We start from the raw sequence: 16,596 nt of genomic DNA, 5'->3' as shown, positions 1-16,596 counted from the left end.
CACTTTTTATTTCAAGAAATATTGCTTCTAGACTTTCCCGAAGCCAGAATTGTACTATAAAAGTATCACAGAAATATTATACAAGATTTAAAAACACAGTTTGTATCCTAGTAACTTAAAACCTATGTACAAATAGCATCATTCATGACCATAAATATGTGTTTCTATCAATCAGCCCGTGACACATACATCAGATAAAGAACTAGTAATTTTAACATATTTACAGAGTCCATCAAAAAGACTGCTTCTTAAAATTATTAAAATCCTACTAAAAGAATCTCCTTTTTAAAAAAGTTTCAACTTAAAATACAATGTAATGAATGTAAGTTTAACCTGCAGTGCTTGCAATAGCCAAAAAATATTCACTACTAAATAACATGTAACAGGTAGGAAATGCACCCGTGAGTTGGACACTGTGGAATTACATCTATTTGAGGTAATTCTCTTTTGTTGCTGTGGTGATATTTATTTAGAAATTTATAAAAAAGCAAGGGAAAATATTAAATTTTGACTAATACAGATTTTTCAAAGTAATTTTTGTGTTATACTTAATATGATTTAATGCTTGGTAAAGTTCAAGAAAAAATTTAGAATACAACAACAAAAATTATTACTAAACTACAATTTTTTACTCTCATGTGCCTTTTGTGTCTAAAATAATGGAAACCTAACATGATTTTATCATTCCCTTTAATGCCTGTTCAAAACAGAAAAAGAATTTAAGACTCAAAATGATAATAATGCTTTCAAGATATTGCTCAGAATAATAAAAATCAGGTGGGGCAACAAAAACATTTATGTACTGATGTAAACCTTTCTACCAGTATCAGCAAAAAAAAAAAAAAGTCAGAAAAATTAACGGAAGTTTAATACTGACAATATCAACATATAGGGAAACAATCCAATTTAAACAAATCCTTCTACAGTTCACAATCATTAGCCATACCTTTCTGAGAGTAAATTTAATAAAGCAACAAAAACATGCAATATTTTTTGCTAAGATAGTATTTGAAGAGTCTGTTTCCACAATCCATGGTGTTTACCTCTTTCAGGTCAGTCTGTTTATTGGTTTCACAATTTCATAAGACAACGAGCAAGCTAAGAATCTGTAAGGTATTCGATGCATAAATGGTATGGCATACAGATTTTAAAAGTGCATTTTACTTGAAAGCATGGCATTAAGAATTGCCAGTGGTTAAAATAATTGATAAAAAAGACATTATGCAGGCATACTGGGTGAACTGAAACAGTCATGGTGGGATCATTTGGAAATAGAGAAAGTGACTTGGACATTCTTTACGAAGAAATAATTTTTAGCTTTCAGAGAATGTGCTACTGCATTTGAAAGTTAACACTGTTTCCTTTAATGGAAAACTGGAAATCTTGCTTCCCAGTGTGGAGAAGTGAAAGCATGTGCATGTGAATAAAAAAAAATGCACAGAGACAAATACTGAACTGGGCTCAATTTAGCTGCAAAATGTATCTACAATAAACATGGAATGTCAGTTGTCTTGATTACCTTTATTAGTTTGCTAATAAGAAAAAGGAGAACTTATTTAATGGTTTACAACTTGATCTAATCCAAGGAGAGTGGAGCTGAGGCACTGCCTTCTGCATTTAGGATTTGTGAACTTTCTCCTGCAAGACTCTGTTTGGCTTTTTTTAAGAAACTTCCTTCTTCCTGGGTAGTGACAGGTGAATCCCTAATGGATATATTTACGGTCTGACGGACAAAGGGTTCATCAGACCTCATGGGAAGATACATTTGGTCTTCAAATATATCTTCCACAGTGTCACCATCCTGATGAGTGTCTTTTTGAGGAATGCTGATGGGCTGTAGCATGAAGCTATGCCGGGACTCCAACTCTATCAAACCATTCCCACTGAAATCCATATCAAAACGGTCCGATTCTTTATCCTCCATCCATTTTTCAGCTGGATGACTATTTCTCCAGTGTGCGTCATTCAAACTACTTTTCTCAGGAATATCATTGTTTAATTCAAGTTTCCTCTCCTGACTTAAATTCACGGTGCTCAAAGCAAGGGCTGCAAAGTCTGTTGGCACAATAAGCTGCAGCTCTTCTGCAGTCAGGCCGCTGGACTCCTCAGCAGAAGGCATTTCCACCAAGGTGAGCGGCGTGGATGATTCGTCCCCGTTGCTTCGACCAGGGTTATCCTTGCCTGGTTTCTTTTGCTGGTAGTAACTGTTCAGCAGTGCAAACATTCTATCTACATCCTTCAAGTAATTAGTCCAGTCAGCCAGACTAAGTCTAAAGTTGTGTCTGTATTCATATACACTTTCATTCACACTGTACAAGTCTTCCAGTCCTTGCCAGTCAATGTCGCCAGTGAAAACGGGCAGCTTAGCCTTCCCATCCATCCCATAACTGTCCTCTGTTGAAAGAAAGAATAAAGCCTACTGGTGAACACTATTACAGGTGCAAGCAAAGCTTCCATGTGTGTTTCTACTTCAATTGGCTTGAAAGCACCCTGTTCATAAAGTAGGTAGCTCAAAGTGCAAGACACCCCACCTCTTCTGTCAGCAGAGGAATGTTCTGGCCCTGGGTATGTTCACAGCCCCTGATAAACACAGCAAGAACTCCCTGTCTCCTGCTACATCCCTGGGCTGAGTAAAAAAAGAACAAAATCTGGTCTAATGGGGCTTTGTGATGACATTCAGACATAAGTCCTTCCTCTGATATTTCAAGGCAGGAAAAATGTTTCAAATAGTCCATTTGCCTTTCTGGAGCACTCCAGCGAAACATGCAATACCCAAACAACGTATAAAAGAGGGGACTAACTCTGAAAGCCATTGGTGACCTGAACTTCAATGCCCACATGAATTTTGTTTCTGGATAGCTTAAAAATATGGTCTACAAACTAACCAGACCGATTTTATTTAGTAAATTATAGCTAAAGGGGGTTTTAATCTATTTCATAAACATTCATTTTAGTTTACATGGAGCAATTAGGGGAAATGAAAGCTGTAAAAAATTGGTGTGAATTAATTTATAGGACTGCACCACTTTGTAAAATAGTGTTAAAACATAAACAGAGAATCTTCTTAAGGTTTCGGGTTTTTTTAAAAAAGCTTTCAAAGAAAATATCTATCAGCCTTTTCAAATAATAAGTCTGAATAAAGGGTATAGATATGGGTCTATAAGTAACAACAGAGCTGCATTTTTTATTGATCACAGAAGGAAATGCAAAGACACAAAAGAAACCCATTTCCAAAATATTTTAAAAAATCGCTACAATAACTATAGTGACTTAGATTCTATCACCTGTGGTGTGAAGCCCATTTTATACTGAAAAGTAACACTGAACAGCACCAATTTATTTAATTTGCTGGGCAGACTGAATTCACTGGAAAGATTTTATCAACATGGTGGTCTACAAGGAAAGACATATCAAGCAATGCAAACATTTGCCAGGGAAAGTGACAATTTTGCCCTTACACATGATATTGCAGGCAATCTTTAGTAATTAACTCTCTGATAATGATTTATTCTCTTCATGCAAATTGTACAGGCACGTAGGCTAGTAGCAATTGTTTTAGAAGTTCAAGTGGCTACATTCCAACCATATGAACTGAGCTCAAATCCTCATCCAAATTGAGACCTGCATCCCCAAAGATGGGTCTTGGCATCTCCATCAATCTGTTTGCATTTTAAGCTGCCCATTCTCTTTTCTCTTTATTTAAGTAGAACAGAAGATGCAACTTTTGTCTATCATAGATTACATTCTTTGCTTCTTACTAGCTTGGGATTTCACAGTAAAAGAATTTCTCCAATATTTAGTCCATCATATGGAAAGTCAGAAAAATACCATTATGGTCAGAAAAAAATCTTGATATTTTCTTACAATGTAGGGCCTTACACTCCAAAAGGAGACCACTTTCCTTATTTGAAAACATCTGAGCCTTTGCTTTTAATTGGAAATGTTTTGCAACATAAAATTTAAGTATTTTATTTTTTAAATATCAAATTATAGATTTTTTTATTTTTTTGCAAACATTTTACAGTCTTCCTGATTCAGGAAGAAACAAAAGCTTTTTTGATTTTGTAGAACAGCTATGACAGAGCATCTTCTTTCTTTCCTGAAGCAGACAAGTGAAATGAAATGAAATCATGGCATGGCCACATGAGAGCCATCCTTGTAAGTCACATTATGGATAATTTGTTTCCTGGAACAAAAGATAATTAAATACCACAGAGATTTCAAGAAAGAAGATTTACTCTTCTGGTGCTTAGAGGCATAAAGGGCCCTAGAAAACATCATGGCAGGGGGCTGCTTTTGCAAGGAATTTAGTCACTGAAGACATTAACCACACTGCAGATGCAACGATATTTAAATTTTTCTGTTATTATTTTTATTGGTAGGGTTTTATTTTTTTTTCCTTTGCCAAGTCAGAGCCTGTATAGGAAAACAAACTGTTGCAGGGACAGTCATGTGGGTTGTTATGTTATGGCAGGAACTGGAACAGGAGTGATGCTGTTTGACTGGGAACAGGTTTGGGGACAAAGCAGGAGCCAGAAAGGAGCATTTGGGCCCAGGAGAGCCTCTGCTGCCCATCCCCAGTGGGGAACAGAGGCTGGAGCGGGGTGGCAGGTTGGGCAGTGGGGAATCTGGGGACCAGTGAAGAGGAACAGGGTTTCTGAGGAGGCTCAGCAGCAGGGCAATGGGGCTGTGCTGCACAGGAGTAAGATCAGCAAAGAATTTGCAGCGTTCCTACAAAATAGCTGAAAGTCTGAGTCCGAGCTACATGGTCCTTCACTCTGGATCTATTTTTTGCTCTCTAAATGTGGCACTGTTTCTGCAGTCTCAGAGAAGTTTCACAGCTGGGAAGGCACTGGGAATTGTTCCATGATCTTTGTGTCACACAGAGGAAAATAGCTTATTTGAAGACAGAGATAACTTATATGAATATATGTTAAACAAACAGGGAAGCAAAGTCTTAAGGTCCTAGAGCTATTTTGGTTGACTGAGCAAATTACTTCACAGTTTAATTCCACAACTTGCAGTAAGCATGAAAAGTCTCCCACTGAAATGAAAGCAAACAGAGGGAAGAGGAGAGAAGAGGTTTTTCCCCTGTAAGAAATTTTGTTACATGTAAGTATGAAATGGGAAAGTGTGGACGAGTTGCATTTGAGAAACAGCATGGCAGTAGTTTCCTTGACCAACATTTTGGAATTTCTCAGCTATGACATAGATCCAAAAGAGAAAAAAAATGTTGCTAGCTGTTCAAAGCAAAACTTGCTCACTTTTTTGTTGTTTTGTTGTTTCTTTGTTTGTTCATCTGTAGAACAAGCTTTAGTTAAGCTTTACTCTCCATTTATCCTACCCTGGCATCCTCTATAATGTCATCTGTGCCTGTTTTACCTCAAAACTAATAAGAGATTTGAATATGTCTCCGTTGAAATTAAAGACAGGTGGGTAAAATCATATCCTTGGCTTTGAAAAACTTCAGACAAGTAGGAGAGGAGAGAGGAGTGTGTAGTTCACACATCCTGTTATCAGCCTTGTCTGCAGAGCCACACTCCATCCATCACAGGGCAGAGGTGGCACCAGTTCTTCCCTGCTGAAGCTCTCTGTCCCTTTGTGCAAAGGGGACATTTTGGCTATTATTATGGCTATTTCCATATGGGCCTGTTGGCCCAGTGCCTTACTGCAGCACAGGCAGTGCTTCACTAACTCAGAGCATTTTGAACTGGGAACAGGTGTGAGTGAGAAGCTACATGATCTGAAGGAAGCCTAAGGAGCAGTTTAGATGACTTTCAATGTTATTCCATCTGTTCTCTCCAGGCAGCAACAAAAGGATCCTCTAGTGGATCATTGTAATGACTCCTGATAAATGGGATTGGTTAATTTTTGTTTTGTTTTGGTTGGTTGGTTTTTGTTTGGTTTAAGAAAAGAAAAACACTCCACCAAGATGGGGCTTGAACCAAAATGCTGAATGTGTAAATTGAGAAACTGGGTGTCTGCAATGTCACAACACAGAACAATATTGCTTATGGTATATTATACTGCTGTTTGTCACGGTAGCAAAATGTTTATTGTATGTTCCTTGGTATCAGAAGTTAAAAAGTTTTTGTTGCTGAACAGTGTAGGAAGATATAATTTAAAGATTAATCCTGTGTGCTCTACTATTTCATATAATCCTGCAATTCAAAAATGTCCCTTCTGTTAGATCTGTAGTTAAAATGAGGAATGCTTACTTACAAGGACTCCTTCTAATGAAAGACTTAAAAGCATAATTACAGGGATTGCTTTCTATCATTGTAGCAACCAGCTCCCACCAGGCTGTAATGAGCAATGCAAACAGTGGGATACAAGCCAAACAAAAGCTTATCATTTTCCTAGATCCCAAAACTAGGAAATACAAAATTGGTTGCAAAAGAAAATTTAGCTGCTTAAATTGGAGATCTATACATTGAGATACATTAGCTTAATTGTTCTCTGACTCCTGGAAACTAATGAAAAGGTTCTTTTCAGAAGATTCTGTGAAAAGGGTTTTATGTAGACTTGTACACCCCTTGGACTCCCTTGTTTACTTTTCAAGTAAGCAATGTGTATCAGGAGCTACTCCTCCAAAGTGTATAGAGGTGAAAATGAATAAAACTGATAAATTGTGAAAAGGAGTCCAGTCTAAATATGACACTCCACAGATGTTAATCTGGTTTTCACCCTGAGAACAAGTACTGCTCAATGAACAGCAAGTGCAGCACTCTTAAGACCTGCAGTTTTTTCAGTCTCTTCAGCTTTTTGCTTTATGTTTGTCTGGTTTCTCCACCAGGAGACACAGGGCTCTGAATGATAAACATGTAGGTACAATAAGTATACTTTTAAAGAGAAAAATACACTTTCAAAGAGATGTCTGTCATGCATTCCTCAGGCTCAAGTGTTAGGCTTAAAAAACCTCACCTAGTGCCTTTCCTCAGTTCAAATAATACAACCTTTTAGGGAAATTTTATTTCATGCTTCTCTGATCTGGTCCCAGCCCGAAGGAGCTTCATCTTTCTGCCACACTTAAATTGAACACACTGCTGCTGGCTTCAGAGCACAGGCTGCTCATATTGAGCACTGCTTTTGCTTACAGTGGTATCTGCCAACATTTCCAAAAGCCAGTGAGAAGATTTTGCTCTGCTTCCATAGGTTTGACTAGGTTCTTTGTACTTCAGAAAGCCTTTTAAGCATACTTAGTTTACATTTAAAAGCAGCTGTGAAGACCTACTGAATAAAACCAGAAAAACACCTCCAACCCATCCAAAATCAGCACGATAACACAAGAGCAACCCAAAAGAGGTGATTCTTCCTGTGCAATTTTCCTTGGGCAGACATCTAAGGAGTACAGGCATGAAATATGAGCTGTACGAAGTCTTGCTATGACAATGAGCTACGTTAAATGCAGAATGGTAGATCTAAAAAACAATGGCCAAGTTCAGTGTAGGGTAGTTAGAAAATGCATGCATTGAAAGCTACGCTGTGTGCAACATGGCAGGATACAGACATTAGTTGAAATGGACTGGAGTCATGCAATTATTTGGAAAGAAGCTGCTGAGGAGAATAAAAAAGTGTGGATACCTGTGTGGATCATAGCTTCCTCCATCTTTATTTCCTGATATAGGAAAATACAAGAGTAACTTTTGTTAGTGTTTAGAACTTGTAAAACCATTCAAAATGTAGTTTTCCATGCACAGCATCTAATTCCTAAAAAGAAATGTACTGTGTTAAATAAAGACAGAGCTGCAGTCCAACAAAGATTTCCTGGAAGTTTTACATAAAAGAACTGAAAACCCACAGGTTTTCAAAAATAATAAAACCCCAAAACAATTAGAAAAAAGAGAAACATTGGTAGATGTAGAAAGAGATACAAAGAGGTAATACCACAAATTATGTAGAATGGAGCATTCCTGTGAAAAAATAATAAATCACAATGTTCAACCAACCAAAGTTAAGTGCAATGAATTCCAGAGACTTGAAGTAAAAATGGCTTTGTTTTACTTAGAGAATCTTGTAAAGAAATGTTGCTTTCTTCAAAAATGAAGGAGGCTACTGGTGATTAGAAGTTTGCAACGTTAAGTCTCGGTTGTGGTAAGGAACCTGAAGTTGTTGACATAGGCAAACAGCATTTGAAATAAACACAGGATTTAATGCCTCACCTGATACTGGGAGGCAAAAACTAATGAAATAAACCCTGCAAGAGAGAAAAGAGTTATGGCTGTGAGGATCTGCATGCGGCTGTTATTGATTAGCTCCAATAATGATATCCTTCCTGCAGCATTTCTGACAAATGATGGGTTTTGCCATCAATATCTGTCTGTCAAGAATAACCTGTGCAGACTTGCAAAGAAGCAAGATGCATCATGCAGATGTGCACGATTGGTGTATATGGATAATTCCAAATTGTTCAGAGCAATACTTAGGAGAGTGACACTTCATGGATACAATTAGAACTTAGGTAGATTAAAACAATGTTAATAAAATGGAAATAAACACTACTATTTATCTTGTACCTGTTTCAAGTCCCTTTGGCCTTGGATTGCACTGCTTGTAACCTTGACAACTTCTCAGTTCCATCAGCTGGACATGCAATTGATTCAAAATGCCTCTTTCCACTGTGTGAACTGTATTGGTCAGCTGAGAAAGAGAGGAACAGAGGGAAATTATGCTTGTTAACAAAATTAAGGAAACCCTGGAGGAGTCTGGTGAATGACATTTTGTAAAAGGGAAAGGGGTTTACCTGATAGGGATCAGTGTTCATATCAAAATATTCCAAGAAGCCGGTTGCAAACTCACAAAACAGAAAATTGTGGGTGTCATTAACTGTTCTCAAACACCAGTAAGTGTTGTTGTTGGAGCTTGTGCAAGCACAGAAAGAGCCCACTGTAATTATACAAACAAGTTATTAGTTTTCAGTCAAAAATAATATGCTTGCTTATTCTACTAGTCAATCACAGTAATATAATACTAGCATTGCCTTAGGTTTTTATTTAGGTTTATTTAGATTTGGGACTGTGACTACCTGTGAACAGACTTAATAAAAATAGTAATGGTAATACAATACACTTACTCTTCTTTAGATTGTGAAATATGTCAAAAGGACATTTTTTTTTACTCCATGACTGTTGCTGAAGCATTGCCAGAATGCACAGCAATATGAGAGCTCTTTTCATAACTTTTTGTTACTCCGCAGTTAAAAAGAAATTAACTAATGTAATTGTTGTCTTTAAAACAAAAGTCATGCATATGACTACTTTAGGAATATTTTTAAATGTAAAGTACATAGCAGAAGTCCTAGTACAATCAGAACAGATTATCACTAGGAGACAATTTCTATCTCCAAATGAAAAGTTGTTCTTAGCAAGTTTTCAGCTTGGGGTCAAATATGTTGTAACTTAATCACCACCTGATCTTGAAATTTCTGCAAATAAAGTTTTCAGTCACTTTTCTTTCTCCATCATCCCAAGTGAGGAAAATACTGGTTTTTAATGCTGAATCCTGTGGAAAGTTTTTCTCAATGGGATAGTATATAGATTACTCTGAAGTTTAAAGAGACTTAAAATATCCTTTACCTCTAATATTTTGTTTATATACACAAGTGCTACGCAGTTGTGATTTTGAAAATATTTTAGCATATAAAAAGTGGAATAATGGGAAGAATTCATAAGGGATACTATCTGCATTTTGGTGATGATATGTTGTTTATTATTTACTTTGAAATAAAAATGTTAAAGTAGGCCTTTTATGTGCTGAAGTTTTTGACAACATTAGAGGCCAGAATAATGCTCTGATTGCATGAAGTGGAAAACCAGTGATTCAGCAGAGAATAACCTAGATCACATCTACATTTTGACACAAGACTCACAGTTCCAGAATGGTGCTGTCTGCCAGTGGTTGTTGTCATGGGTGAAACATGTCAGCCCGGGAAGGCTACACTCATCTCCCTTCTTCTGGCGCCTTTTCCCCTTGCGCTCCTTCTTCCTTCTCCGGTTCTCCTTGAACAGCTGCAGTTTGCCATCCACCTCCTGTGCTGCTTCTCTGTTCAGAGAGGAAGTTGGGCATGGCTGACTAAGAACAGTCTCTGTTTGGTTAGCAACAGCACTAGCAGTTTCTACATCTTTCTGGATTTTATAAAGGTGAAAGGATGAGGACAGGACCTTCTATCTCAGCTTCCCCAGCTGCTAAGATAAGGTGCTCCCTTCAGCATGCATGAGAAAGGATGCACTGCTGCATTTAGGTTTTACTGGATCTTCTTAAAAAAATATTGATCAGTTTCTGATAGCACTATTTTCATCCTTTCTCTATCAATAGGTTGAAGAAATATTATCCATAAACTTTCACAAGTTGGCCCAAAACTACTGAATGTTTCTTGTGATATCTTGCTACATGTGACCTTTTCTTCCCTTCACCTCTCTCCACAAAAAACACAACAAAACCCAAACCAAAAAACTCCCCAAATGCCCAAAACTACATATATCCAGTCACCAAAAAGCCAGCTGTGAGAGTGAGAGGTTAATAATAGCCTTACTTGAAGGGATGAAGATGGCTCTTGAGTTTGTCTTGGGCCTTTGCCCCTTTCTCTTTGTTGTAATAGCTACAGGGAAAAAATTTAGGAATTATTAATTAATTAAACTATTTTCAACACAAAACCAAAACAGAAATATACTATGGTTGACATTTTCTTAAGGAATTATACAGACTTAAAACTTTCACTTAATTCAAGGAAGTTCTAGCTGTGTTATCCTATGCTAGGTTATAGCAGAACTACAGCTGGATTCAAACATGTTAGTAGAATACAAACATATGTAATCCTAAAAAGCTAAAGTTTATCTTCTTGTGGTTCACAGTAGCTTCTACTCATGCCTAACTAAAAAAGAGGCCTACAAAGGTTATAAATATCAATAAAGCTTTGGTTTTCTATTTTCAATCTGAAAATCCCTGGAAAATGTATAAGCCTTAGAAATCAAAGTAGTATTCAGTATTTAGTGCCACCTCTCTTACCTCTGTTTACTACAATCACATTCATCTGGTTTTCTTCTTTTTAGGTGTCCTCTAACTTCCCTCAAATTCTTAATTTTGTCTTGGAGAGCTTCGATCTGCAAAGAGGATATTTCTGAGTCAGAATTATTCTTTGCAAAGCTACCGGTGTAAAGACTTCACTGAGATTTTAAAATACCTCTTACCTCCTTATCAATGTAAGCCTTGTGATCCTTCCAGGCTCTGGCAGACTGGTACAGCTCCCTCTCACAGTGAATAGTGTCATTTGGAAGAATGAAACATCTGTAGATGTGAGTTTAAGAAATAGGAAAATAAAGGTCACTTGTTTCCCAGTTACCCACCCATTTTTTCTCTTTCTTCCAACATTCCTAAATCAATTTTTTAAAATATGGTTAGTAAAAAGATAAAAACTCTACAAGGTCTTCCTCTGTTGACTTAATAGCAACAATTGCTTTTATCTGTTTTCTCTGGAAAACTTGTCATCCACAACAGATGGTATGTGCCTGCTAAGCAAAAAATGCAATACGTTCTTATTTAATCAGAAATGAAATTGAAACTGAAGTAAAAATCTGCTCAGAAATTAAAGCTCCTTGTTAATCAAATGTGCCATTGTTTATTTAACCACCAGCTGCTGAGAAATACGTTCTCCTTGCCACATGAATGTGGCTCATCTTCCCAGCATGCAAAACACTCAAGAAGAGAACATAGAGTCAGAGGGCTGAAGATCAATATAATCAATAAAGACCAAGAAGAACCAAAGTTAGAAGAAAGAGTTCAAACATGTCATTAAAAGTCTACAGAGCACTTGAGTAAAAAAACAGCGCAATGACAAAAATATTCATAACTGTGTTTGAAAAAACAGTTCTACCAAGCGGAAAAAAAAAAGCACAAGAAAGACCAAGGCAGTGGACTGAGACAGAAAATCCAGCAGAGTGCAGGCTGGGCTTTCAAAGTCACCATGCTGACAAACAGAAATTCCTTAATTAGAGAAATATAATTTTATAGACAGAACTTTTCTTTGGGTTCTCCTTCATCATAACCATTCTTTTAATTTTTGAGAAGAATAACAGAAAAAAGATGTAGATGGTTATCTCTTCCAGTGTTATCCTATTCTGTTTTTTTCTTCACTCAAAGAATTCTGAAAGTAATGCCATTCTGTAAAGGTCAAAACACTTTATGGAGAAATCGTATTTTTTATGGAAAATGATTTAAAGCTTTAATAATGCCATGGCTGGAAATTATCAGCGTAAGAAAGGATAATTTCTACTATTCAAAACCAACCTTTGTATTCTCCTAAAAAAAAAAGAAGAAAAGACATAAACTCAATTTACATTTTACATATAATAAAAGAGATTCAACAAAGTTGGTTTTGTTTTGCCCACATATTCCTGAATTTTGAAAGAAATCATAGTAACATTTTAAAATTAAAAATTATTTTGAGATGTTTGCCTTTTCATTCAGAGTTAGTGTATCTTGAATAAACAGGTCTAATGTATCTTAGCTAGTGCTAATGTCTGCAAATAACTAAGCACTAAGAAACATGGTGTAGCTGATCTAATCTGTCCCCATGTAGAGTGGGACTTCAGTCACCTCAGATTTAGTCCTCTCTGCTAAGCTGTAGTCTAAACTTTATAATAAACAGCAGAAGCATCAGCTTAACAGGGTGATTAATCCATCACAAGATTCATATTTTGATACAAGGGATGAATTTCCCTCCAGAGATGTCTGCTTCTCCCTAGACACAAAATCTAAACCAGAGGTCTCCATTTAAAATACACATACTAAATATAAATGATTCCACTTCCTAAAAGACACAACTCAGGTGTATCTAAAATCTATGATGTCAGTTTCAAGTTCCTAAATATTGTACAGAGGGAGAAAGAGTAGAGCTAGAAAATGAAGATTTGGTTTTAAGAAACAGAAATACCCCACAGAGAAAGCAATCATACTTGTGTGTCACTCTGACAGAGCTGGGCTGACCCAAAGCATCAGCGCCGTCAGCGACCATCGTGTCACGAGCAGCGCGAGCAGTTTCCCCTCCTTCCTCCTCATTGTGACGCTTGGTGATACTTCTGGTCTTCAACACCTGCAGCTCTTCCTCTTCCAGATTTATGTCATATATCTCACCTTCAAATTCCACAGACAAGGACCGGGTTTGGCGAGTGTGGACAAATCGAGGTTTGTATTCTGAACCAGAAGAAACATTCACAGTCAAATATATATGAATATATAGGTATATACATGATCTGTGTCATGAACACAAAACACATTCCAAGGAGAAGAATGCAGTTCAATAAAACCAGTTGATATTTTCTGTGACTTTACAGAAACTTATTTAATGTTTTTTTGATACATTGTGCCCCACGGTTCCATGAGTAGCATGAAATTTTGGTTGCTTTGAGGTTTGCATTTCATGTTAGTCTAACCTTATGCTACATTAGTTAGTTAGCATCTAAGTCTTCAAATAAAAAACAGTATCTCTGAAATATCTAGAAAGAGACACTAAAAAAATCAGAGAACACAGGATTAGCAGCCACTTTAGAAAATGAAATCATTCAGCACTGTGAAACAAGGCCACCATCTGTAAATTGGCATGTGACATATTAATGCATACTTTAGAGTAAAAAATTAATTTTGAAAATTAACACCTTTTCTTTTTTAAAGGTAAGCATTTAGAGGGTAAGAATCCATCAGATATCAGTATCTGTATGTATCTATATGTATATATGTACATATACTTTGACATATATGTCATCTGTAATTATGTGATCACCAAAGAGTTGCTGCATTGCAGAGCTACAGTGAGACTAATTATGCCACTTTTACCCCTTGAGAGCTCTAAGCTTAGTAGGGTCACAACTCTTTTAGTTACTGTGTATATGAGTAAGATTAACTAAAACAATTAACTCTTTTGAAAGGTCTTTAATTTCATGTACAAGAGAACCTCTGTTTAGTCTCAGTCTGAAAGACCTTACACTTTTTACTTCTTTTGCTAAATGCACTTGTCCCAAACCAAGATGATAAAACTGACAGTCAATACCACACCAAAGCATGTTGTGTCTAGCAATGGTGCCTTGCAAAGCCACACACACAGAGCTCTAGACATACAAAATTAAGCTTGTAAAAAGTCAGTTGTAGGGCATTTCCTTTTGTTGCATCTATGCTGAGCACACCCATGTAACCTAACAATAATTTATCCAGCAGAAAACAGCATCTGTAAGAAAGTACTGTCTTTGGTAGGCAGCATCAGTTCCAGTGAAGTTTTTATGTTAGTGTCTTTGAGAGACATAGGCTGACTCTTTCCTGCAAGAATCTTTTCAAGGAGAAGATAGTGAGCCTCATTGAACTTTTCATTCAAACCACCCTGTACTAAACATTTTCAGCAATCACCTGCTGTCAGGTGAAAAAAGTCTCAGTCAAGGCAATGAGGACATTCATCTTCATCAACAGAAAAGCTAGCTTCAAAGCATCTTTCTGGTCTGTAACCAAATTACTCTTTAATAAAATTATGTATAAGATTCATAGGGTCGGATGGGACAATTTCTTGCATTTGACAGCCTCTGATCACACTGCTTAGCAAACAAGTGGCTGAAAGGATGGAATATATAGGCACGTCATGCACGTGTCATCTGAAGACAAGCCTGAATTAGTAATTCCCTTCAAAATATTTCATCACTATGAGTCTTTCTCCACTCTACTCAGAGGAGTGTTAAGGCTGATTTGGAGGCAGAGAAAGGAAGAGATGTAAGAACGTTGCAAAGAATTAAAGCATAACAAAACAACTTTTTCTGATGCCTCCTTCAGATGTTTTCCATCCTTCCCCTACTTTCTCTCCCCAAGTAACTTGTTCCACTCACAATCCCCTTTCAGCCCTTGCTGGTGACTTGGCAGCACCTCTTTCCAAGGTACATAGAAGGCATCTCCCCACAAAAATATCCCTTGAGGGAACATTCCCCAGTTTGAGAGTCACCCTGGCAGCCTGTGGCATGTACACTTTTCAGCAGAGCTCTGCCAGTACACACTGTGAGGTTCCTCAGGTCGTACTAAACAAATGGAAGAAATTAGACCAGGACAGTATTTAGGCCAAACAATGAGACCACTTAAGACAGAAAATATTGTGGTTGAATGTACAAAGAATACCAGGGATTCTTGTTCACATCCACAGTGTGGGGGGCTTTAAATCAGGAAATATTTGGAATGATACTGACATTATGTTTTTAGTTCATAGACATCTGTGCAGCACCTTCTAACTTTTGTTTCTCGTACAACTTCACTAACATCTTGCTTTGAAGATCCATCTTTATTTTATTCCCCAGTCTTGCACTGTCCCGTTGAAGAGCAGAACACAGCCCGCTCTTCAACAAATTCTAAAATCTGCTTCTATTGCTTCAGCTACAGAAATTCACTCGCATTGCTGGGCAGAGAGGAGAAAAATCGTGCTCCATTTAAAACAACAGTCTCTTCAAACAGGCTTCTTTTGTAGAAATCATTAGCAGAAAGAAGCACAAGCACTACAGTCCTAAAACCCGCTTGTACAGTCGCTTCAGCCCCCGCTCCACTAGAGGACACTGTGATCTCGCTGTGTGTCCCTGCGGGGATCCCGCTGCGGACGCGCAGGGCAGGGACAGCGAGAGCCGGGCAGAGCTCGGGTCCGAGAGCAGCCGCAGATGCGTGCGGGCATCACCAAACTGCGAGTGAGTGAATTCAGCCTCAGCCATGCTACAAAACACTTGCCGCGGCCACCTCGGCAGGCAGCGGCCCGAACCACCGCGGGGCTGTCGTGTGTGAGCCGTGCGAGAGGTGGCACCAGAGCATCACCGCCACCAGCGCCGCACCGCAGCATAAAGGCTGCTCCTCGCCCTGATCCGAGGGATAAATATCGTTGTTCTTGCTGCTGTTACAATCACAGAGTGGTTTGCGTTGGAAAGGCCCGAGAAGAATACCCAGTTCCAGCACCCCTGCCGTGGGAAGGAACACTTGCCGCTAGAACAGGTTGCTCAACCTGGCCTTGAACACATCCAGGGATGGGGCATCCCCTTCTTTGGACAACCCTCACAGCACTGATTTTCTTCCTAATATTTAACCCAAACCTACTCTGTCCAAGTTTAAAGTGATTTCCCCTAGTCCTATCACTAAATGACCTTGGAAATTCCCTCTCCAGCTCTAGGCCCACCTCAGGTACTTATTGCAGAGGCAATTATGCAGAACCTAACTACCAATTCTGGACGTCTTCATGAGACACAAAGGTGAAAGCAAGAGCACACTGGTAGGAAAATGCTCTGCTAGCCATTTCCCCCTGCTCTCTGCCTCAGAGTCCAAGAGATCAAGTAACACTTACTTTGCACATTAGGGTTTCTCAGGAACTGTCTTTGATTTTTCCTCTGGGCCCTGCTGTTCCGGTAATCAGTGTCTCCACAGTTGCAGTCCTTGTCTTTGCCGCCGTAGCCCCGGGAGTGGAGGCTGCGCGTTCTCTTCCTGATGGCCAGGATGTCGCTCGACACCTTGCACTTGTGGATTCGGAGTTTGCCAGAAGCATCCTCTGTGCACTGCCACTTCTGCAAGGGAGAGACGTGAAGGTGATTTCCCAACAGCCTT

General features: G+C 38.2%; 1 protein-coding gene across 8 annotated transcripts in view; it reads right to left on the bottom strand.

Annotated features, from left to right (window-relative positions):
• The window catches only part of SULF1 (sulfatase 1), a 124,119-nt gene continuing 107,523 nt past the window's right edge, over positions 1–16,596 (bottom strand). For 6 of the 8 annotated variants that reach the window (XM_058033880.1, XM_058033871.1, XM_058033888.1 and 3 more), the window contains 9 exons: positions 16,340–16,556; positions 12,951–13,188; positions 11,187–11,283; positions 11,005–11,099; positions 10,532–10,597; positions 9,869–10,041; positions 8,744–8,886; positions 8,517–8,640; positions 7,480–7,618 (listed from right to left, as the gene is read on the bottom strand). In XM_058033880.1, the coding sequence (XP_057889863.1) occupies positions 7,512–7,618; positions 8,517–8,640; positions 8,744–8,886; positions 9,869–10,041; positions 10,532–10,597; positions 11,005–11,099; positions 11,187–11,283; positions 12,951–13,188; positions 16,340–16,556 (1,260 nt within the window). In that variant the 3' untranslated portion in view covers positions 7,480–7,511. Of the gene's footprint in view, positions 2,395–7,479; positions 7,619–8,516; positions 8,641–8,743; positions 8,887–9,868; positions 10,042–10,531; positions 10,598–11,004; positions 11,100–11,186; positions 11,284–12,950; positions 13,189–16,339; positions 16,557–16,596 lie in introns of those variants that run through there. The other 2 variants (XM_058033923.1, XM_058033933.1) reach the window with 2 other exon arrangements.

Source organism: Melospiza georgiana, chromosome 1 (genome assembly GCF_028018845.1).
Source record: "Melospiza georgiana isolate bMelGeo1 chromosome 1, bMelGeo1.pri, whole genome shotgun sequence".
Classification (NCBI taxonomy): Eukaryota; Metazoa; Chordata; class Aves; order Passeriformes; family Passerellidae; genus Melospiza; species Melospiza georgiana.
This window is presented reverse-complemented; position numbering and strand designations above follow the sequence as displayed.